The following is a 23,634-nucleotide window of genomic DNA, read 5'->3' as shown; positions in this document are numbered from 1 at the left end:
ACCCCCCAGAGAGCAGGCAGCCTCACCCTGCCCCTCCATGCAGAGAATTCGCAGATCCAGGCTGGCAGAGCCATGGCACAAGCATCTCGAGTGACGCTGCTGTGGCTGGCTGGTATTCAAGCCTTTCCCAGCACAGTAGCATGTCAAAGTCCCTCAGAAATGTTTAACCAAGGTCAACGTCTGAAGTGGGAATGCTCTGCAGGAAGAGCCATCTCACCTGCCTGCACTAGCCATGCACTTACTGGTAATTCAGTCTCCTGGATACACAGCTCTTAATCACCCATTTTAGCTTGGACTGCAGCCAAATTACACCCCGGGTAAATGACCTTCTGGTACAGTGTGTGTAGTTAACATATAATGAGTCCACCTTTACACCTCCCTCCCACCCACCCCAACTGGAAAAACAAAGATTATGAACCCAAGTCACCGCTGTAGCTTTATGATTACCACAACTAATACTAACTCTCCAGGTTTCATACCCTCATCACTACAATCCCTAGCAACACAACATTTATTGAGCTGAAGACTGCCACAGAGCCTCTCTGGAGCATTCCTGCCTCAGTCAAGAGCTGCAGCAGAACCTGAATTCCCAGCTTGCAGCACATCCTGCTGCCACATCCAGCTGAGACGCAGCGGGCTGATGGCAGGCTCGGCTGCCAGTCAGATCCATGAACACTACAGTACACTATGTTTAAAGGCAAACTGATCAACTCCTTTGTGAAAACACATCTGCCACCTCGGCTAAGCAAGCTACATATGCCAGAGGGGTAGGGCTCTACGGCCCAGCCCCCACAGTTGAGGTATCCTATGAGGAAGCAGAAAACCAAAAGAAAAGATCGTGCTGCTGGCAGTAACGTGCCAGAATGCAGAAGGCAGGGACACTCCTTAAAATGTTTGTCTGGGAAGGGCATAGCTCTGTGTGAAAGAGAAGTTGTTCATTATTGGGTATGAAACATCAGGTTTGTGGGCTGACATGGAGAAAAAAAACCAGTACGGGTTCTTTTCTGCTGATAAATCCAAATTCAGCCCTAATTATCTGCAGATAAAGCCAAATTCAGTGCAAACCTGGAGAAAAGGAGATCTTTCTCTGTGCTCTAACACGTGCTGCAAGTTACTCTAGCCTGTGGCAGTGAGGGGAAGCGGAGTGGTGGTTAGTGGGCACTACGACAAGGGGAGAGAACAAACCAGCCCAAATCACGGCAGCCTCAGCCCCCTCCTGGTGGCTGGGCTGCCGTGGCACACCCACACATCACAAAGGAGCTCTGGCAGAACCTTTCACCAGGTGCTTTCTCAGGGTGCCAGTCCATCCAGCCGTCGGGAGCAAGCGCTGGGAGCCGCTACGGGAGCACGGGGCCGAGGCTGAGCTCCACGTGGTGGGTGAGCCAGATCACCTCCGAGGTGTGGTCGCCCTCCTCGTTGGGCCGGATGGGAGCAGTGAGGTTTTTGAACTCATGCTTCATCTTGAAACTCACGGTCACTTCGCCCTCTTCTTTCTGTGGGGTGACCTTGATGAAAACTCCCACCTTATTGGCTTTTCTGAAGGCAATAACACTGCAAGGCAGAACACAGAGGAACATTGGGTCAGCCAAGCTCTCAAAGCATTGTTCCAAGTGGAACAATGCTCTCAGAGGAACCCAAACCACACTGAAGACAGACAGGAGGAGAGTGAGTTACTCAAAGAACCAAGTTTTTAAGGGAGAGGATCCCCACAGGACACTCACTCAGGGTCATCCTGGAAGTCTTGAGGCTCTGCCAGCTCATCATATTCTGCTGCAGCATCTTTGCCAGCCAGAATAAGCTCCTTGGGAGGAACTGCCACCTGAAACAGAGCATGGAGTGAAAGAAGCCTTTCAGCACTGATCACTAGCTACACTGCCAGCAGAGAGAGCTCTCCTCTTCTGAGGTCTGCTTCACTGCAGTTTAACAGAAAAGTGATTAATTCTCAGCTTTTCTCTGCTCCAGGACCACCTGATTACCACCCTGCCAGTGAAATAATAAATTTTTCCCTGGGGTTTTGGATACCCATGAACAGACACAATTTCAAAATACTTCATGAGCAGCTGTTTGCATTGGTGACAGTCATTTAAGCTCCAAGGAGGGAAACGCAGCACAGCTGGCAGGGGTTGAAGGACATATAAGTGGGGCCTGTGAAGGACAAACGGGAGTGGTAAACCCTGGAAGGGGCTTGGGCTTACACAGCAGGAGGGTACAATCAATACCTTGGCAGTGCTGTTGATGTTATCAGGGTCTCCTTCCTCACACTCCAGCAATGTGACATGTGTGATGCTCTCCACAGGATTAGTCAGAGTCAGAAGGACTTGGCTCTCCTGGGGAGATTCAGGAATCACAGTTCACAAAGCAATTGTGCTAGAACTCATTGTTACTGTAAGCACCTCCATCTTCTCTGACTTATCAACACCTTCAAAAACTGCATCACATCCTCTCAATGGATGGATAGCAACCACCCCCCCCCACCCCAGTAAAAAAGGCACCAATGCAATGCGAAACTCTTTCGTAATATAAGAACTATGTATTTTGGGAGTCTAGCTGAGATCTCAATTCCACACCTTTTATTCTTCAGACATTGGCAAGTGCTTGTGATGCCAGATGTCACACGGCACAGCAATCTACTGCTGCAGTGACAAGTACCTGCAGTGTTACCCTGGCCACTCCCTTGAACCCTGCACCCACTAAACGGAGTGAGTGGAGCCCACAGGGAACAATCATCACACCATGTCATCTTCCAAAAGGATCCCACATTCACAGCTCCTGGCTATGTCTCAGCCTAAGACATTTCTGGGAAAGCTACTGACCTTCATGTAGCGCAGGTTGGGAATAGACATGATTCTCACTTCAGGGATGTAGTTACTACAAAATAACAGAGCAAATGACTGTGAGGCACTGGGCTGCTGTATGTAACACACCTCCTGAAGCAAAGGGAGGTAAGAGAGCTATTAGAACTTTCCGAATAGGAAAAATGAAGTGTCCTTTTGCTGGATAACCCCAATCCTACAAACCCCAGCTACAGTCTGGGGCTGGCACAGCGTGCAGTGTTTTTGTCAAACTGCTGAAATCTTTAGTAGATCAGCAAGCAAACCTATTACAGATAAGCTAAATATATTTAAAAAGGTGATTACACCATTGCAAGGGATGACACAATCCTACCAAGAGGTCACAGCAAGAGTCAAAGGAAATTAAAATAGAAGGCATTAACTAAGCATGAACACAGAGTTGATGTCCCCAGTCCCCGTTTCTTACTTACACAGCAACCAGCTGGATCTTGAATTTGATAGACGTTGGGTTGAATTCCGGTTTGCTCAGGTTATGTTCACATTTCTAGAGAGAATGGTATTTAAGTCAGCTCCAAAAGACAGTGTGCAGTCACTCACTGAAGAATCATAGCCACAAGTGCTGTGTCACCAGCCGTGACACTACAGCCTCTAGCACAGCACATACAAAAACCACCTGGGGTGCATGTAACCATCACTGTGTTCAGCTATTGATACTCCAAAGATGTCATATCCAGCACTGTGCAACCTCAGAAACACAAGACTTGGAACCATTCTTGAAAACACCTGGATATTGATTGCAGCACAAATACCTGTAAGCCCTCTGATCTATGCTCCAGAATGCATTAAAAAAATGAAGCAGCTAGAAGTCCTGATCTCCTCATAGGCTACTCTTCAAATACAGGATCAGTCTGACATTACTTATTTCTGAGAAAATATTCTGCTTTTGCAAAGCATTCTGCATCTTAAATACTTACAAGAATATTGCTCTATTACTTTAGGAACTAGGTAAATAAATACCCTTGTATGACTGAGAAAACAAATCATGTAGTAAAGGCCATGTAGAAAGCCAACAGTAGAACTTGGATTTAACTCCTGCCTGTCTTCACTTCCCAGATCTCTGCTTTGCTTCTCTGAAATACCCTCTTACTGCCTCCACTCTAGTGACACCTTCAGTATTCTGTACTGCCACTCCCTAATATTGTTTGTTGACTTTTTTCTTTAGTAACAGCAATTTTTTTTTTATTTCGACTGTACTGGCAGCTTTCTCTGATTCCTTGGCTAGGCAGGGCACTAGCACAAGCCAGCTTTGTATCCTTATGCATCTTTGACAGTGTTGTCTCCCTTTCACAACTGTCATCACACCAGAGATGTGACAGCCTCCCTCACCCCCTTAGTGCTGTTACCACTAACTTGGCTGAGAACTTTCAACAACCAGAAGCATTGAGCTATTTCTTTTCAAAGAGAAACACACAGCCCATTTCCCAGCACCCAAGTTCTGTGGGCCTGGAAAAGGCACTTTTCTGGATTGAATTCCCTACCCGGCAGCGCAGCGAGCGTTTGATCAGGAGGTGCTTGTGACGTGGGTAGAGCTGGGAAGCACAGATGGGCTGGAAGTCAGGCTGCAGCAGGCGCTGGCGCAGAGTCGTCACTGGGAGCAGAGCAGAAAACAAGACAAAGAAATGTCTCAGGAACTGAAACTTGAGATGGATTCTACATAGGCACCTCAAACTGTGTGGAGATCTGCCACCATCTCTAAGACACCTAATTTCACCTGTACCACGTAATTCAGAAGCCACTGGCAACTATCACATTTCTAGCAATGAATAGGGAGGCAAAAGCTGAATAAAGGGCTGCCCTGACTGAGCACAGTAACATGAGAGCAACATCAGTGCCAGCCCAGGAGAAACAAGGGACCCACATCTCTCTTCAAAGCTGAGCTGGGATGGAAACAAGAGTTTTGTAATCATCTAGAACATAGTTCTTTCCCTCACCACAGCAAATGAGTTTCACAGCTTTGTTACCCTCACAGCTGGGTGCTGCATGAGTACAATACACAGCTTCTTAGCAAGGTTTGCATAACTCAGACTCACACAAAGAACGAGAGAAAACAGATCCCAAAGCAAGAAACTCCCAGCGGCCAAAACCTCCCATGGGTTTCTCTCAAAATGCAGGCTCCTCACTGTTGCAGTGCCTAAGAGGCAGTGAGGCATCTGGCAGCCTTTCCCTCACTGTGGGGAACCAGCAAAGTTGTCTTCTTCACCAGCATCAAACTCACAATGCCAACAGTCTCATGAGAAAAGGAGACCAAGAGGATCTACCCCTTTCCATAAACCTTCCATGAATTCATTGATACTGGCAGACTTTGTAGGCCTGCAGAACTACCAACAACATCCCTTCTACTTGGAGCCACCTCAGCTGGAAGCCCACCATAGCTCCTGTACCTGCTGGTTTATCCTGTTCACTCCAAGTCTGACTGATCAATTTACAGTATTTGTGGATTAAACCATGAGTCAGCTAAAGAACTGGCAAGTGTACACAGGCTGTTCCAAGCTGATGTCAAAGCAATGCGCAATTGTTACTCACCAGCCCAGTTTTGGTTCCAGCTCCCCAGCAGCTGCTATTTCCTTATTTCTTGCTGTTATTTGATAAAGGACATCAGCTTTTTTCTCCATCCAAAAGTTGATACTTCACACACACACAGAAATTAAGGCCAGCAAGAAAATTAAATAACCCTTCAGGCCTTCTGGCTCTGAGCTTTCCGTGTACTACATGAAGCTGAGGCTGCATTCAAAGTTACCGTTTAAAAAGTCACGTATTTCCCAGTGTTTCAATCCCAGCATAAAAATGACCAGAAACTTGGATCATTATGAACTTCACAAGCTTGTAGGCAATGTCCCTGTTACAAAAAGTAAGGCCAAAAAGTGACAGAATATTAAGGTTTTACCTTCTGTCAGATTGATTGGTCTCGTGTAGTAATCCTCAGGAAGAGGCTCCACTTCTTCCACTGCATCAGCTGGCTCAATCTTGATCTCCTTCTGGTCTTCTCCTTCTTTCAGGCTAAAGCAAAATAAGGGACAACTCAGCCATGAAACAGGGCACGTGTGCTCTGACAGCAACAGCAGTAACTGCATTGTAGCACAGAAGGCAGCGAGAGCTGAGATTGCACAACAATAATTGCAACAAGGGTGTGAGCAGTCACTTGTCCCCCTTGGGAGAAAGCAGAACATCCGGAGCTGCTGCAGAGAGATGCACAAGGATCTGACATCGCTCCAGCGCTTGAAAGGAGGAATCTCCTCTCACTGCTATCTGCTAATTGTCTATCATCTTTCTACAGTTGCTTTACTGCTCTCTTGCCTACAACTCCAATCCTCCCCCCAAAGGTAACCCCAACCCTGACACTCACGAGAGTCCAGCGAGGGCACTGATGGGAGCTCCGGGCCTCTGGCGCTGAAGCCTTGTCCCAAGGCCGTACTTGTCCTACAAGGAAAAAAGGAACTGTCACCCTCAGGTCTGCTTCCTGACAGGACAAAAAGACCTGCTGCAAACTCATCTTTTGAGCTGCATGACAAGCATGGGGGTACAAGCAAAGGAAAGCAAAAAGGAAAAGGTATTCAACGCTTCCTAAGATACATTTTTCTGCTTCAACTGATAGCAAGGAGCAAACAATTCCCACTGCGCTGCAGATGGGGAATGACAGATGTGTGTGGCTACTGCTTATAAAGCTTTTTGCTCCTTCCTCAAATCACCAGCCTGCACTACTGACACTTTTTCCCTGGATATTCTCTTCCAAGCAGCTCCACGTCAAGTAGTGTAGAATGAGAGCTCAGCTGCCAAAAAAAGTGGGTTGATGTGGTTGTGCATCCATCTGAAAGGCTCTGTAGCACTACTTGAAGCAGCTGGAAGGTTCAATCTCCTACAAGCCTCGTTACCTACAAGTCTCTCTCACCAGGAATAGCTGAGCTACTCCTCAGCTTCCTACAGCTGAGCTGTACCCAGGGTGCTTGGAGGCAGACATCTTCCTTCTGGGCAGGGCTGAAAACCTGAATTCGCAGCAAATGAGAAATCTGAGCATCAGCCTACTCTGGTGATTTTTCAAGGATGAAATGATTAATGTTAGTGGCACTTGCCTTGGCCAAGCAGGTAGCTGTGTCTTGGCCAAGCTTAGTGAAGGACTGCTTTTCAAGTGTACAATACTTACTCAAAGACATTGCCCTGTTTCTAAACTTACATAAAATATTTTTTGTAACAAGTGTTACCCTCTGAAGAGTTAGGCTTCACCTGTGTTTGTTCTAGGCACACCTAAGCCAGAGGCCCTGAGGCAGGGTGTAGGATCTGTTACTCCCCTTCAGTTGGTACCATGAGAGCTTTAACACCAGCAGAAACTGTGAAAAGACTTACCACTACATGTATAGTGTGTTGCTGTGGAGAGCCCCCAAAATAGCAGCAGGTAGCAACGGAGACAAAAAATGCAGCCATAAGACACAAGCAAGGGCACAGAGCAAGCACAGTTCATTGAAGTAGCAAGCATATGCAGTCACCCAGCTAAACAAAGTGAGCATTTACCTGCCAGGTACAATAAAGAAGTCATTCAAGCCACAACCAAGTCTTAAGGTTAATTTCAGTAGAGATTTCATGCAGAGAAGTGCCAGACAATGCTGATCTATCTGTCACTGAGCTGTGGGATGACTGTCCTGAGAAAGAGCTGCCACTGGCACTGTGTCTGCAGTTGCACTGCACTTCACTGCTGCAGAACAAATTCCTTGGCATGGCAAGTGTAAACCCTTCTGGCACTGTTGGGGAGGACTATCAGAGAGAGCGGCAATGTAATACACAGTAGCGAGTGTAAAACTATTCATCCCTAAAGCAAGCCTCATTTTCCTCATGCTGTCCTCAATTAGCCAAAGCTGGGCAACCCTACTGTGCTACCAGCTATCTGATTTTCCGGGCTGAGGCTGTCGTGGATCACTTTTCCTGCTCTGAGAGGACGGCACAACCAGCTCACCGAGAAGGCCAAGGGAACGTAGTTGCGGCGGCGCACCAGCTTCTTCCTGTCCCGCTCGATCTTCTCCTTCTGAGCTAGCTGCTGGTAGTACTCAACCAGTTTGTTAATCTGGAGGGAGGAAAAGGAACAGGGAGCAATGTCACCTCAGCTGCAGCCTCTGCTTGTGAACTAGCTGGGGTTCCTGCTACTTGTGTCGCTCTGCTCCTAGTACCAGCTGTACTCTGCAGGATGTGCTTAGAGAAGCCTGTGTGTCTTCACATGTCTTAACCCATACTGTGGATGAATAACTGATCCTCCCTCGGGAATAATGTGTGTTGGAGGGCAGTGCCCAATTCTCACTTAGCAATTCAGCAACTGAGATTTTGTTCACGAATTTGCCATGACTGCACAGAGTAATGTCATGTGGCCAAAACTGAGCAATTTGGATTGGCAGAGCAAACAGCATCTTTAGCATCTTTGCCCCCCCTCCCCAAGGCTGGTCACGTTTAGAGTGGAGCCCTAACGGGTAACAGGGAAGGGTGTTAAAGGTGCAGCTGTGTTTTCCAGATCCTAGACATACTCTTGATTGGAAAACAGCTTTTTTCCACATACATACGCAGCACATTCACCAGTGGTGTTTTAACAGCACCATTAGATAGGATGGTTTCAACTGAGCTTCTTCTCAAAAGGAGATTTTATACTGCGATATCCTCAGGGGAGCCTCTAAGAGGCCTTCCCTCCATTGAATTCAGTCAAGGTGCAGATTAGGAACTGGAACTGGTATCTGAAGGATTATATAGATGCAGAAAAAGTGATTGAGAGGGCCTGACACTCTAACAGTTCCTTCTGGCTGATGTAGTTCAGCCCAAGCACAGCCTTCCCGTTCACTCACCCTCTGTGTGTGAGGATTCTCCGGCTCCTGCCAGCCACCACTCGCTGCACAAGAGAAGAGAAAAAGCAAAGTCCACAGGAGGCTTCCAGATTCCACACAAAAATCACACCCAACACTCAACTATCTTGTGTTATTTATAAAATATGACATGCCCTAATTTTGCTACGCCTGCCATTGTAATTGTTCAAAGTTCCTGTCTGTGCAAATAAACACCTCTGAAAGCTTTGCGCAGGCAGGTTTGGGCTGAAGGAGCTCTGACAGCTTTTATGTTGTGTTTTTAAACAAATGCTGTTTGAGACATACTCAGGACAGCACCCAGAAGTCATTTCAGCAGCAGGTATGTGTCTTCATATGTGTGTCTCATTACTGGCTGCTGCTGTCTCTGCATCCTCAGCTCCATTTTCAGTCACATCAACACTGGAAGTCAGAGGATCTGTTTGGCCTACTCAACCCCACTTTGGGAGCCTGACAGGTATTTTCTGTACATCTCACATACCAAAAAAATAGATGAAAGCTTTGTTCTAGTGCTCTTGTGAAGAGAAAAGCCAAGTTCAAACACTGACTAGCAACTCTGGAGTAAGTCTAAATGAACAGAAGTTATGGAAAATAAATTAGATGTTTATGCTGTCAGTCTGAGCAGCTTCAAAGACCGTGAATGCACACAAACAAGATCTCAGCTGTGGGGAGAGTGCACTGACTAAAACAGTTTGACAGTTTTCTCACTAGTCATGCAATACAGGCATGGAAGTGGGTCACATATTCCACTAACTCAGCTCAGCTCTTCAGAGGAGTTTTGAGCAACAAAGAGATTTCCTGTGAATTTCCAACTACAACTCCAATCCTAGACAGACATCAAGTCTACAGTACAGTCAGGAACTAGGTGGCTTATCTGTTACCTTCAAAACACAAACTGGGCTCGTGCTGTAACTCAGTTTTCTGTCTTGGACTGTCCCTTACCGACAGACTTGTCTGCCATGCCAACGTCCCGGGAGGTCCAGCGGCAGAAGCCACAGGCCAGGTAATAGGCTTTCTTCATGGTGGTCTTGGCTGGGTCGTCGGGCAGCGGCGCAGGGATGCTCGTGGCCCGTGTGGAAAGGGTGTGCATGCAGCAGGGGCAGTCAAAGCAGTTGGCACACCTGCAAACAACAAGGCAGGGCTCTGAGAAGGGCTCCAGGCTGAGAGAAATGAGCCCGACAAACACAACAGCCTTAAACCAACAGATCTTTAACTCTTGGTGATGCCTTTTCCTGGTCTTAAAATCAAGAGTCACACACAGTTAGAAGGGGAAAAGGGATTTTACCTTGGTGTTTATTTTAAGGATCCTTAGGTGTACATGTCCAGGTCATATGCATCAAGATGCACCCTGCTGAGACCCTCTGTGTCTCTCTCTTTTTCTCTGTCTGACCCCAACATTGGGTATAACATTATAGGTTTTACTAATTAGCATATCTATCAAAGATTCCCTAATGAGAGGCTCAAGTGAGCCCCCCTCCCCAAGGAACCTTCCCCTGGATGGTTCTATCTTGGTTCACAGAATGTGTTCTGGAGAGGACCTTGGGCTCTGGGGCACACTGATCCCTGGCTACGAAGCTTCTAAGATGTTGAGTCTCTTAGCTTAACAAACAAGTCCAAGAATGTAGGGAAAAAGCACTAGGAATACAGAAGCTGTAAAAAGGTATAACAGGGGTATAAAAGAAAAGGCAAAAATCTTCATGGCATCAATGGGCAACAGCACTGGGGAAAAAGGGCAGCAGAGCCATCACAGGAACATGAGGGATTCAGAGTCAGCATAAGAGCAGCAGCAGTGAGAAACATAACATGATATTAAAAACCTTTGTATTATGAGACCAGATCATCAAAAAAACCCAAAAGTGACCAGCACATGACACCTCATGGAAAGATGCTTATACCCCGAAACAGACTGAAACATAACAAGCAGCTGTCCAATTTTTGAAGAGTTTCAGACAGAAGTGGGAAGGGACTGTTTTAAATAGGGAGCCTTGATGAAAAAAAAAAGACAAAGCAACTTTACCTGTTCTTTTTCAGCTTGGCTTCAGCTGAAGGCATGTTTTCCAGGCAGCTGGGGCAGTAGTGAGAGTCCACCTGAAGAAGACACAGCCACATCACAGACGTTATCTGGCACACCTTTGTCCAGACAGCCCCAAACAGTAACACGATCCAACAAGGATTCGTGTCTGGCAACAGCAGGGTAAAGCCAGCAAAGGCTTGATGGATTTTTTGGTATGCAGAACCTTAACCCATCTCAGCCAGATTTTGATCTTTAATAACATAAATTATAAGGTTTCTTAAGTCAGAATGGATTAAACTACTCTGTCTTGTAAATGGGAAAAGATCAGCTGGGTGTTGACCTTTAGCAGCTACCAGAATCTCATTTTTCACCTTGAGCAAAAGGTTTTAACATTTTATTCTCTATTTATACCTAAGTTTATTCTGTCCTTGCAGCTACACTGATCAGATATAGACACACTTCAGAAAATGCTTTGTATCTCTCTGCTATCACAACAAATTTTTTCGGTTAAAACAACAGCTAAGGGGCCCTTCTTGAAGAGGAATGCAAACTGATTACTAAGTATGGACAATGACTACAGTGCTCGCACCACAGTGAATTCAGGACGGATGCAGCCAGGTCACAAATCCACTCTTCAGAGGCCTTAACATTTCCTTTAAGAAGCCTCTTCTGAGATTTGGGCTGCACAGTCATTCTTTCAAGGCTTTCCGAATCTACCACAATTTCTTAACTCAGCCAGACTTCCACAAAATCAGTTTCAACGATTTTATTACGACAATTTGTCAAGCCGAAACCCCTCCACAGCACAAATCACAGCGTATAACGAGGAGGGTGTCTGCCTGGGGGGGAGAGGGGTGTCCTTGCCCCTCAAGGGCCGGGCCCGATGGGGATGGGTGTGGGAGGCGGTGTCTTGACCCAACCGGTCGGGACCCGCCGAGGGCAGAGGAGTCCCCGCGGCCACGGTCGGGCCGCACCGAGGTTTGGGGGGGGTCCCCGCTCCCCCGGCCGGGGCCGTTCAGGGGGGCACATCCCCCATGAGGGGAAGCCGCCCCGGTGCGCTCGCCCCAGCCAATCACAGCCCGAGCTCCACTGACAGACAGGCGCGCACAGCCAATCCAAAGGGAAGTACCGCCCCACCCGTCACCCGCGGCCTATCGCCGCGCTCCGTGCAGCGCTGCGCCCACCCCCCCGCGGCGCCAACAGCCAATAGCCAATCAGAACGAGAGTGAGCGGCAGGAGAGCGACCCAATCAGTGCGAGCAGAAAGAGCATCGTCCCGCCCGGTGCCGCCCAGTCCCGCCCGGTGCGCGGGTGCGGCGCGGCCGGGCCGCCGTTACCTCGTGCGAGACGCACTCGAGCGAGCGGAGCTCGCTGCAGTAGCGGCAGAAGTACAGCTGCGGCAGCGGCGCCCGCAGCTCCTTCTCGCCGCGCACCAGGTACAGCACCCGCTCCGATTGCAGCAGAGACGCCATCTTGGGAGCGGGCGGGCTCCGCCGCGCCGCTGCCGCCCGACGTCACCGCGCCGCCGTCTGACGTCACCGCGTCGAGCCGATCACGTGACGACGCGGGGCAAGGGAGGGGTCTGAGGGAGCGTCAGTCCCGCCCCGGGCACGGACAGAGTCCGAGCATCGCCAGGGCTGGGGCAGCCACCGCTGCTGCTCTGGGCCAGTGCCTCACCGCCCTCGCCGAGGGTTTCTTCCCAATATCATAGCTATTCCTGCCCTCTGGCAGTGGGAAGCTACTCCCTTTGTTCTGTCACTCCAAGCCTTTGTCCAAAGTCCCTCTCCAGCTCCCTTGGAGCCCCTTTAGGCTGTGAAAGGGGCTCTGAGGTCTCCCCAGAGCCTTGCCTTCTCCAGGTGAACTCCCAGCCTGGCTCCAGAGCAGAGGGGCTCAGTGCTTGAAGCATCTCCGTGGCCTCCTCTGGAGTCACTGCAGCAGCTCTGTGTCCTTCTTACACTGGGGGCCCGGAGCTGGACACAGTGCTCCAGGTGCGTCTCACCAGAGCAGAGCAGAGCGGGCCATCTTCTCACACCCCAAAGCTGGTTTCTCTTCAGTCTCATGTCTGCTAAAACAGGATCCTGACAAGAACAAAGATTCCCACGCCATGGGATCAGCAGGAAAGCATGAGGTCTGTGGATGCTGTGCTGTGTGCAGAGGGCAGAGCTGGCATCAGCGAACCACCCCCAGTTTGCTGCTGGATACCCCAACCAAAGCACCAGTGCCAGCCTGGCCTGTGGCGTGGATCCCCCATCCTCACCCCAGTATCCATCCCCACACAGTGCCTGGAGTCAGTCCCTGCCCTCTGCCTGCTGCTTGCAGCTCCACAGGAAACCCCCATCCATGAGGATCTGTCGCTGCTTGTGATAAAAACCCCACATGCTTTTTATCCGACTGCAGCAGCTGGAAGGGAGCACTGCTGGGAGGACAGGGAGGAGGCTGCCTGTGCGCTGCTCCCGGCAGAGCTGCCTGTGCAGGGGGTGCCTGGAGGCCAGGGGTGTCTTGAGAGCATGTGGTCGGGCTTTCCACTACCAGAAATCCTTCAGGTTTTCCAGGGAAAAGGCAGGATTGAAAGGTGCAGTGTGTGGCTCCCACTGTGAGTGACACTGAGCTTGTGTCCCAGAAGGAAAATCGGAGCATCCTACCTTGCTTTTGCCACTCAGCATCACCAATGAAGTCCCCTCCCTCCCTGGCGATGCCCTCTGCCCGTGTCCCTGTAAATCACCGTGCCCGGATCCCTGGGCAGCGCGGGCACCCCGCTGCGGGTGGTTACGGAGGCTCTGGGTCTTGCCCTGGGCCTCGGGGGCAAGGGGGTGCCTGTGAGCCCTGCTGGAGCAGGAGGGGGACGGGGCAGGGGAGGACCCTTTGTTAAGGGCTATGAAGTGAAATGTCCCCATGGTCCCCGAGACCTTCGGGTTCAGCTCCAGATGGAACTCCCCCAGTGGAACCCCATTCTGGGCGGGATGAGCCGGAGTGTGTTCTTACTTTATCCTGGTGTGGAAAAAACGTCCTGCCGTGCCTTGCCTTTCCTTCCTTCCCCTTCCTTCTCTCCCCTTCCCCTTCTTCTCCTCCCCTGCCGTCCCCTGCGAGCCGGGCCGGGCCGGGCGGGGCCAGGCGGAGTCTTTTTCGCCCGGCGGGAGTCTTTCTCTCCTGCCGGCATCCGCCGCTGCCGTCGCTTCTCGCCGGAGCTGGAGCCGGAGCCGGAGCCGGAGCCGGAGCCGGAGCCGGAGCCTGAGCCGGAGCCTGGAAGCGCCGCAGGTAAGGGGATGCGGGCAGGTAGGACGGGAAGGGCACGGGCAGGGCAGGTAGGACAGGCAGGGCACGGGCAGGGCACAGGCAGCTGCCGCCTCTCCCGCATCGTGTCCCCCACTCCCGCGGTGCCGGGGCAGGACGGGGGCACGGCCGCGGTCCCCGTGGAGGGGGGGTCCCCGCTGTCCGGCCCCTCCGTCCCCTACAGCTGATGGAGAACTCCGTGACTCAGCACGAGGTACGGGTCGGGGGGACACACACACGAAGCTCCCCAGAAGCGAGGGGGTCTCCTGGCTGACCTGACCCCACCGTTTCCCCATGTGATGACACACCGGTGAGTGACCAGCGGGACGCCCGGTTGTGGATTTCGTTTAATAGCTCCTCTAACAAACGGTAGCAGTTAACAGGGATCTTTTCCCCATGGCTTTTATCCAGTGCCTTCAAAGCGTGCTATAAATCCTGGGGCTCATTGAAGGAGCCTTTGCCAAAGGCTCTCGAAGGAGCCCAGGGTCGAAGCTGGACCTGGCCACAGGGGTGTCTGTGGAGAGAGCAGGGGGGGAGAGTCTGGCCATGGGAGGGATGGAGGGGGCTGCCCCACCAACCCTCTGCCTCTCCCTTGCAGGATGGACCTCCCTAACCTCACAGGTCCTACCGACCTCCCCAAGCACATCCTGGATATCTGGGTCATTGTCTTGATCATCCTGGCCACCATCCTCATCATGACAGCGCTGGTGCTGTGCCCAGCCACTGCCGTCATCATCTACCGAGTACAAACGCACCCCACGCGCAACGGCATCGTGTGAGGCACGGGCAGTGGGGGATGGCCAGCTTGCTGGGCTGGGGGCTACAGTCATGGGACCCTGTGCCAGGGACCTCGACAGGGCACCCTGAGAGCTGGAGCCTGGGCAGGAGCTGGGGTGGGCCAGCACGCAGACCTGCTTCCGTACCTGGCTCTCGCTGGGTGAACCCACTGCTCGTTTTGCCCACTGAGCTTACGGGGACTGTGGGGGAAACGACAGCATGGGCAGCAGTGGGGAGAGGTGTGACTTTGCAGATGTGTCCAGATGGAAACAACTTGCTCCCATGAGGGAGGCAGGCTGGTCTCGCCTTCACTGGTGACACTGTCTCCTTCCAGGCAAGCAGCAAGGATTGGAAATGCCTGACAAAGTTATTTCTTCTTTGGAGTCCCAGTTGTGAAGGTGGTTGGGGAAAAAAGAGTCAAAGCAAGATGGATGTGGCTTCTGGTTGTGCATTTAGCACTTGGCTACAAGCATCAATGACAGAGCCCATGCTGGCTGCACAGCAGATGTGCAGCTGGTACTGGCTTCTCCTCTATCCATTATCTGCAGAAATTGTAGGAAAATCCTGCATGGCTCTTGGTTCCTCTGGGTCTTGTGGGGCAGAGGAGTGTGTGCAGTTCCTGCCAGCCCTCCTGTCTGCACGCTGGCTGCACTCCCCACTCCTGATAGTGAGAACCCCACTGTTTTCCCAGCACACCAGGCCTGCTGGGGAGTCTGTGCATGCCTCACCTGGGCAGGTAAAGTGGGAGGAGCAGGTTCGTGCCCAGCCAGTGGCAAGGGACCATGTAAGCTCTTGCATTGCCCTTTGTTATGAAATAAATGGACTTTATCCTTCATGTGAGTGTGTCGTGCAGCTCTGTCCACACTATGGGTGGTGTCTGGCTCTGCAGGACCTGGGATACTTTGTGGGCTCTCCAGAAACCCTCCCTGCTCTGACCTCCTGCTCTGCCTTGCCTCAAGGTCCCTGGGGCTCTGTCCGGCCTTGGAGCCCGGTGGCCGCAGCCCTGCAGGAAGCTCACTGCCAGCCCAGCCCCACGCTCCAGGAGGGCAAACCTCAGTCTGGACACGGTGGGTGGGAAGGATCCCTCAGGACTTTCTGACAGTGGTTGTGGCTGTTTTTCTGCCACTGGGGTGACTGGCATTGTTTCTCTCACGCCAGCCTCGTGCCGGGTCAGTGTGGCAGGAGCCTTGGGGCTGAAACGGCGTCTTGGTGACTCACAGCAAGAAAGGTCACAAAGTTAACAGGATGAATCAGGCAAGGATGTGGGGAAACACTACGGTGATGCTGGTGGGAATTGTTTAAATCCTATTTTCTGTGCTGAAAAGAGCAACCAGCCCTGCAGTGTTGGAAACCATGTCCCATCCCTGTGTGGCTTGATCCACAACAGCCGGATTTGGGTTTGCATTGAGTGGTGGGGCCAGAGGGGCAGGGGATTCCCAGGGAAGCAGGACCTTGGGCAAACACCTCCCACCTTGGGCAGGGAGCCTAGCACAGGGATGCAGACCTTGGGGAGCAGAAATGCCTGCACTGGAGCCACGGGCTGTGGTTGTGCTGGGAGGGAGCAGACACTTTTCCTTGCCCAGCCAAAATACATATTTCTGTTTTGAGCTGTCAACTCTCTCTTCCCCTCTCAAGTTGCAGAGTTTGAGGCAAGTAACCGGAGCTATTTTCCTGTTGTTCTTCCTCTCTCCCTCCCTTGCTGGCACGGTGCAGCGGCAGCTGAAGGACATCACAGATGTGCAGGGTGGGAGCAGCCCTGGCTCTGTTCTCCCCCATGCTCCACCCCAGCATTGCTTCCCTGGGGACACTGAGGATGGCCAGCAGCACCAGGAATAGGAGCTGAGCAGCTTTGCTGTGAGAGGAATAGGGAAGAAGCCACAAACATTGGAGTGGTTTGGGAAGCCTGGTTTGGAGCAAAACACAAGGAAAAGCATGGAACACCTCCCCCCAATCCATGCAACCATACATGATGGCTGTTCCCACCTCCACATTCTCCTTGTCAAGAGCAGCAAAGGGAAGTGAGAGATTTCTTTTCTTGGTATGAATTTTCTGGGAAGTTTCAAACTCATGGCAAACATTTCCAGGAAAGGCCTTGGAAAGACAGGTTTGCTTGTAACAACAACAAACGTGGAGCTAAATGGCAGAAAGGGGTAAAGCAGGGAGAAGCCAGGACATTTTTTAAAGCATTAAGATGGCGGAGAATGGATTTAAGCTGAATTTTCAACACTGTCAAGTTGGAAATTCCTCCTCCAGGATGGAGCAAGATAATCAAATCCCCCTGTGGCTCTGGCTTCAGTGCCTGAACAGTGCTGGAGCTTGGAGGCAGTGTTTGCATGGAGTTTTGCCAAGGAAAAATGCCTTTCTGTTGAGAAGCAGGTCCTGGTCGGGTGACGCTGTAGCAGGCAGGGTGATGCGGGCACTGAAGTAATTCAGCATCCACTGGGATGCTTCCCTGGAGGTGCTGGCGTGTGGCAGGAGCTGGCTGCTGGCCTGTGGGGGCTGCTGCTGGGGGAGGCAGATGGGGCAGCCCCAGATGGGAGAACGGGATGCAGGATGCTGGCTCTCACCTTGCCTCTGGGCAGCCTCCCTTTGCAGGGGGAAGGGGAGACAAAGGGCCAGGGCCATTTCTACAGGGAGCAAATATTCCCCTGGGAAAGGAAGGGATGGCAGTGCTGGAGGGGGCAGAGCACATAGCCTGGGGGCTGCTGCTGGGAGCACTCAGGAAGGGGGACCCTCATTCCAAAGGGTGCTGAGCCCCATGCCCAGCAGGGAGGCTGCTGCTGAACCAGGGCAGTGTGTGGGAGCACGCGGGCTGGGGCAGAGCAGCGAGGGCTGGCAGCCTGGGGAAGCCTGGAGCTCGAAGAGCCGGGGCCTCTCGCCTGGCAGAGCTTGTTTTGCTTTTGCTTCCCGTTGCACGCTTAGAACAAAAGTTCAAAGGTTGCCCTGGGATTGATGCCGGGCCAGGCTGCCAGAGGGAAGCTGCACAGCTGCTAGCCAGGGCAGTGCTGCCTGCTGCTGCCTGAGCTCCCTGCCACTGTCCTGCCACGCTGCTGGCACCATCCCTGTCCCTCTGCATGAAAATACTCCTCGGTCAGCTCTGGGACAAGCCCAGCCGGCAGCACCACATGGTCCCCACCGCTGCTTTCACATTCCCGGTGCTCAGCTGTGGCCCTGCAGCCTGGCACAAGGTCTCTGCAGCCCCGGCACACAGCTCAGGGGACAGCCAGGGAGGCTGGTGGCAGTGGTAGCATGGCGGCTGGGGGGCTGGAAGCGCCTGGCCTCCCGCCCCGGACTCCTGCCAAACATCTGCAGCAGGCGGAGCTGGCTCCCGCCTGGCTCTGGTGGAAAAACAACCGAGCAGGAAGGTTCGTGCGAGGGTCAGCCCGCCCAGCACGGCTGCCTTTTGGGGTGGGGGACCCTGATCCTGCAGGGTAGAGCAGTCTCAGTGGAGCTCCTGGCCCTCTTGGCTCTCCCATGGAGCCTCCAGCATGGCATGGCATGGCATGGCGTGGCGTGGCACAGCACGGTGGGGACACTGGGTGACACGCCCGGGTGCCATGCAAGCTCAGTGGCAGAGAGGGAGTCCATCGGTTGTGTCTCATTAACTCCTCCCCCATTCCCAACCTCCACCAGGGCTGATTTGGCACTGGGACCCAAGGAGAGGGGACTTGGATGAACGGGTCCCTTATTTTTATTTTGGTTTTAGGAACACTGAGTTCAGGAGTAAGTCAGACTTCCACTGCTCGTGGCAGGGATCAGGGAACACGTGGAAGGGACACAACCACACTGTGCCACAGGAAGCACAGCCCTGAGCAGCTTCCCAGGTCTGTCCCAGCTCTGTTGCAGGAGGTGGCTCAAGCCCTGGTCAGGGTCAGAAGTGTGAGCACAGCGCTGGGCACACACTGGTCCCTGTTGGCTGCAGCATGCGGAGACGTGCAAGCAGTTTGCAGGCCAGGAGCTGCAGCCCCACGGGCCAAATCTCCCTAGAGCCTGGGAAGTAGGTGGGGAGGGTCAAACCCTGGGTATTGGCTCCTACAGGTTTTGGCAAGGAGCCACCTCACTCCACCCACAGCCATATCCATGAGAGTGGACCAGAGCACCCCTGTGGCTAGCCTGGCTCTTGACATGTTGTGATGGGCTCTGTGCAGTCCCCAGGCAGTGGCCAAGCATCCTGGGGGTTTGCCTGGAGCTGGGGGAACACCCCCCATTGCCTGGGGACCGGGCAGGGCAGGGCTAAGCCATTTCTCCAGTAGCAGTGCAGGTTTAAAGCTTTGGGAAATGCCGCCAGTGACAGAGAGACCCCCAGCTCCCCTGCTCCACGGGTTCTCTGTGTGCCTGGGGGATGTACCCAACTCCCAGCCCTCCCACGCCAGCTGAGGCTGCAGCTGGAGCCTCAAACATCAGCCTTTCCCAGGACACGGTGTTCCTTCTGGCGAAGAACATGGATTGGGAGATTGCTCCCAGCTTCCTCTTAACCCATGGCCACACTCCCCTTCCTTGGTGGCATCTCCAGCATCGTGGCAGGGCTGATTCTGCTTTCTAGTAAAGCCAAACCTCATGCTGGCGCTCATGGTCCCCACAGGGCTCACCCACTGCCACCCCATCCTGTCCTCCTCCCCAGGCCAGCTTCCCCCCAAAACCACAATTCCCCCAGCTCCCCTCCAGCCGGTTAATTCTCCCATCGAATAATTTTGTTGGGGGACTTCAGTGAATTTACACCTCATCACGGATATTTTCCTTGGAGACAGCCCAGGGTAAATGTTCACATTCCTTGGCTAAGCAAACAGGACCCTGGAAACTCCTGCCCCTGGGGACACCAAGGGCTAAGGAACAGCAGTGCCCTGGCCTTGACCCCAGCAGGGTCATCATGGAGCCACAGTCCTCGAGCCCCAAAACAGCCCCTGGCAGGAGGGATCCTCCTCCAGAGCTGCTTCTGGCAGCACCTTCATTTACCAGGCACAAAGGAGAGAATCGGGATCAATCTTCCCCAGCCCTGCCAGAGCAGCCATTCAGGGGCACCCACTGAACCCCAGCCTGGCCTCCCCCAAGGGGAGTTTGGTCCCTGATTCTCGGGTGCCAACACCCCACTTGGGGGGGAAATGTCACCCTGGCTGGGTGGCCTGTGCAGGATGGGGCACCTCTCTCCCGCGACACCTCTTCCCCCGTCCCCTCTCCCGCCCTGGCCCCTCTCCATCCCCCGTCACCTCTTTCCCTCCTTCCCCCCGATACCTCTCCTCCCCCCAGTGGGTTTAATCCCGGCTCGGGTAACACGTTACACAAACCCTCGGCACATGCCGCTGCCCCGTGTACCCGTGGGTGCCCCGGGTCCCCGCCAGGCCGTGGTGCCACCCCCGGGCGGTGTCGGTCCGTGTGTCCGTGTGTCCGTCCCAGAGCCCACACGGTTAACGCGGCCCCGGCCCGGCCCCCCCCGGCCATTGGCTCTCCCCTCGCAGCCCCGCAGCTATTTCTCGGCCGCCGGGCTCGGAGGTGACAGCAGGCGACAGCGGCGCTCGTCCCCGCCGCTCGCCCCGGGCTGTCAGGGGGGTGCCGGCACCCCGCGCCCAGCCATGGGGGGCTGCTCCCGCAGCAACTGGATTTTGCCCCTTTTCTTGGCTGGGCTCGTCCAGCTGGGGCGAAGTGAGGAGAGGGAGAAGGTAAGAGGAGGGGGACACCCCCACGGGGCGTTCAGGAGGGGTTTAGGGGGTGTGTGACACCCGGGGGACGCGCCTGTTTCCAAGGCTCCCTGCAGGGACTCCCCGGGGCAGGAGCGGGGCAGGGTGCTCCCGTGACTCCCCCTCCTTCCCGCTACAATCCCGGTGCCTGGATCACGGGGGGATTTGCTGAGTTAGTTCTTGCCAAGGGTCAAGAATCACTGTCCTGAGGTTGGGGACAGAGGGGGACAGAGCTATGTGTCCCCCAAGTGACCTCCACAGGAGCAGAGCACGGGCATTTTTTTCCGTGCAATGTCCAGGGGGGTTCCCCCATGTCTGGAAGGTGCGAAAGGCACCGTGTCCCCACAGCCCAGCGGGCAGGGGCAACTGTCAGCCCCCCAGCCACCGGGACCCCACAGTCCCACGGAGCCTTCATTCCTCGAGCACAGCCCCTGTGACTTCACCTCTTGCCAGCTCCCAAAATAGCCCCTTGGCGGCATTTGGCTGAGCCTGGGTACCCTGGTGGGGACAGGAGACGGGCTCCTCTGGGTTAACCGCTGCGGCCCCGCACACAGGGGCTGCTCCAGCCCGACCCTTCCTCCCCATCCCACCCGGAACCCCCTGCGCTGCCCCTGTCGCCAAGGGTGCCGGGAGGGGTGGTGGGTCCTGCTCACTTGCCCACAGCCTCGGGATTCTGGTGCTGGCCTCCCCCTGTGCTCCGGCTGTTTTGCAGCCACTCGCCTTCCTGCTGCTCCCTGTTCGGTAAACATTCCCCCAGGTGCAGCCAGAGCCATGTGCATCCACATGCTCCAGTCAGCCTGTCCCACCACCGCGACCTTGGCATGCCGGAGCCTGGCTGCTGCCAGCAGCATTCAGGGCAGGGGACACAACACTGGCAGCCATCCCCGCAGCCAGCAGCAGGGCTGGCCCCATTGCTCTGCTGGCCGTGGGGAGGGATGGAGAGCGGGGTGGCTGGCAGCCCCCAGCCCGCTCCCACGGGATGCTCCTTGCCCCACAGGTGGACTGCTACCACTCGGTGAAGGACACCATCTACAGCTACGGGGCCCTGACCCTCGATGGGGATGAGTACATCCCCTTTGAGAGGTACAGGGGGAAGACAGTGCTCTTTGTCAACGTAGCCACATACTGAGGCCTGACGCTGCAGTATGTTGGTAAGGGTCCTGCGGGGCACGGGCACCTCGGGGTCAGGGCAGGGCCCAGGAGTGTGGCCTTTGGCATGTCTGCAAGGTCCATTCTGCTTTGGGGAGCTGGGGAAGGGTTAATGCCTGCTCCCCAGGGCCCGGCCTGACTGGGAGGGTCCCAGGGGGTAAGTGCAGGTGTGGAAGTGTGCCCGGTCCTCTGCTAACTCACCCCTGGCTCTCCTTGCATGCAGAACTGAATGCACTACAAGATGAGCTAAGAAACCAGGGGGTCGTGGTCCTCGGCTTCCCCTCCAACCAATTTGGGAAGCAGGAACCCGGCCAGAACTCAGAGATCCTCCCTGCGCTTAAGTGAGTACTGTGGTGGGGGCTGTGGGACACCTGATCCCCTCGGCTCTGCTGGGGTCCCAGCCAGGCAGTGGGAGCGCAGGCTGCAGCTGCTGCTGGCTGTGGCCCCCAAACAAGGGGTTTGGGGTCCTGTCACCACCCCTGTGCAAGCACCCAGAGCTGTCCATTGCACATCCTGTTCCCTGCCCTTGTAGGTACGTCAGGCCAGGAGGTGGCTTTGTTCCCAACTTCCAGCTGTTCCAGAAAGGGGATGTGAACGGGGCCAATGAACAGAAGATCTTCACCTTCCTGAAGGTGGGTGCTATGGCAAGGGGAGATGAAGGGGACACACCCAGCTTGCTTTTTGGAGGAGCAAGGCAGTGATGCACTGGCTCCCCATTGCAGAACGCCTGTCCCCCGGTGGCGGAGGAGTTTGGGAACCCCAACAAGCTCTTCTGGGAGCCTCTGCGGAACCATGACATCAAGTGGAACTTCGAGAAGTTCCTGGTGAGCCCCGAGGGTGTGCCGATCATGCGCTGGTACCATCGCACCAACATCTCCGTCGTGAAGAATGACATCATAGCCTACCTGCGGCAGCGGGTGCAGCACCATGATGAACAGGCTGAGCAGTAGAGCCTGGGGCCCTTGCATGAGGGCCAGCATCCCCCCAGCTGCTTCCCATTCCCATTCCATTCCCTCCCCCGATGTTCCCCAGCAGCAGGAATCACGCACTGTCCTCTCCATTGCTCCCGTCTCTGGCACCCCCTAGTCAGGATGCTGGGCTGGGCAACCTCGTGGCAGAGACCTCAGCGATGGCAGTGGGATACTTCCAATATCCCTGTGTCCCACCTCGACCCCTGGTGGTGACATCTCCTGGCCTTCAGCTTGCCCCCTCTGCTCCACCATCCCAGGCAGTAGGAGGATGCAGGGGCCGGCTGTCCCTGGAGCAGGAAACCACATCTCCATGAAGGCTTGGCCCGAAAGCCCCCGGCTGGGGCGGGCCCGGCCCAAACGTGCCGAGCACGGAGCAGCTCTTCAGTGCATTCAGGCTGCCCGTGGTCCTGGCACACAGATGTGCTGCTCTCCTGGTCGGGGGTGGCCAGGCCCTTGCCACCCACCATAGAAACACCAAATAAAGGCTCTGCAAATGTGCAGCCCCACTTGTTGGCCAGGGGTAGGGGGGGAAGAGTGGGGGGCACAGTGGCCAGCCTGGGGGTCGCAGCGCCTGACTGGAGAAACTCAGTTTTTTCCACAGTAACTGCAAACGTGGACTTCTCAGAGCCCAGCATTTGGGGACAGGACGGGGAGTGAGTGCAAAGCACAAATGGGCAAAAGGGGCTGGAGGTGGGACCGGGGACAAGCCCCAGCAAGGAGCATACTGGAATCCTGTGCCTCCTGCTGTCACACGTGACAGCCATGCTTACAGAAACTGGGTTGTGCTTGTTTTTTTCCCCTCCAGACCTGTTTTGTGAAACAAGATTTGCTGTCTGCAATGTCAAAGACCGTCCCCAAGGCCACTGCTGCATGGAAAGGCAGAGGGGGCAGCAGGGGCTTCCCTGCCCTGGCAGAGGTGGGGGGCAGGAGAGGGGAGGGTGAGGGGCTGAGCTCAGCACACAGAGAGAGGTGGGGGGCATGCACTTGGGGCAACAGATTCTGGGGTACCCAAGCAAGGGTTGGGGTCCCCTTGCATGAAGTCTGTTTCTATGGCTATACCCCAGCACAGGGGGACCAACAGCCCTGGTATCCTTCCCACTCC

At 54.1% G+C, this 23,634-nt stretch overlaps 3 protein-coding genes across 4 annotated transcripts; 2 read left to right on the top strand and 1 right to left on the bottom strand.

Moving 5' to 3' along the window:
• Nucleotides 1-918: 918 nt before the first annotated feature.
• On the bottom strand, nucleotides 919-12,234 carry DCTN4 (dynactin subunit 4). The gene is made up of 13 exons (XM_069028678.1): nucleotides 12,031-12,234; nucleotides 10,698-10,768; nucleotides 9,623-9,801; nucleotides 8,666-8,709; nucleotides 7,795-7,902; nucleotides 6,196-6,269; nucleotides 5,737-5,849; nucleotides 4,331-4,440; nucleotides 3,263-3,336; nucleotides 2,814-2,868; nucleotides 2,220-2,327; nucleotides 1,722-1,819; nucleotides 919-1,551 (listed from the first exon to the last, which is right to left on the bottom strand). The coding sequence occupies exons 1-13, from the start codon at nucleotides 12,163-12,165 to the stop codon at nucleotides 1,338-1,340; spliced, it is 1,383 nt and encodes a 460-aa protein (XP_068884779.1). The 5' UTR covers nucleotides 12,166-12,234; the 3' UTR covers nucleotides 919-1,337.
• A 39-nt stretch (nucleotides 12,235-12,273) lies between these two features.
• Nucleotides 12,274-15,575, top strand: SMIM3 (small integral membrane protein 3). 2 transcript variants are annotated; one of them, XM_069028680.1, is made up of 2 exons: nucleotides 12,274-13,948; nucleotides 14,562-15,575. In XM_069028680.1, exon 2 carries the CDS (start codon nucleotides 14,563-14,565, stop codon nucleotides 14,740-14,742), a length of 180 nt encoding a protein of 59 aa, XP_068884781.1. In that variant the 5' UTR covers nucleotides 12,274-13,948; nucleotide 14,562; the 3' UTR covers nucleotides 14,743-15,575. The 2 variants fall into 2 exon arrangements, with proteins under 2 accessions (XP_068884781.1, XP_068884780.1); XM_069028679.1 differs by lacking the exon at nucleotides 12,274-13,948 and adding an exon at nucleotides 13,959-14,273.
• Nucleotides 15,576-20,030: 4,455 nt separating this feature from the next.
• On the top strand, nucleotides 20,031-23,032 carry GPX3 (glutathione peroxidase 3). The gene is made up of 5 exons (XM_069029349.1): nucleotides 20,031-20,394; nucleotides 21,410-21,563; nucleotides 21,785-21,902; nucleotides 22,094-22,193; nucleotides 22,284-23,032. The coding sequence occupies exons 1-5, from the start codon at nucleotides 20,032-20,034 to the stop codon at nucleotides 22,509-22,511; spliced, it is 963 nt and encodes a 320-aa protein (XP_068885450.1). The 5' UTR covers nucleotide 20,031; the 3' UTR covers nucleotides 22,512-23,032.
• Nucleotides 23,033-23,634: the final 602 nt, after the last annotated feature.

This window comes from Aphelocoma coerulescens, chromosome 13 (assembly GCF_041296385.1).
Source record: "Aphelocoma coerulescens isolate FSJ_1873_10779 chromosome 13, UR_Acoe_1.0, whole genome shotgun sequence".
Taxonomy (NCBI): Eukaryota; Metazoa; Chordata; class Aves; order Passeriformes; family Corvidae; genus Aphelocoma; species Aphelocoma coerulescens.
The sequence above is the reverse complement of the archived record's forward strand: the minus strand, read 5'-3'. Positions and strand labels throughout refer to the sequence as shown.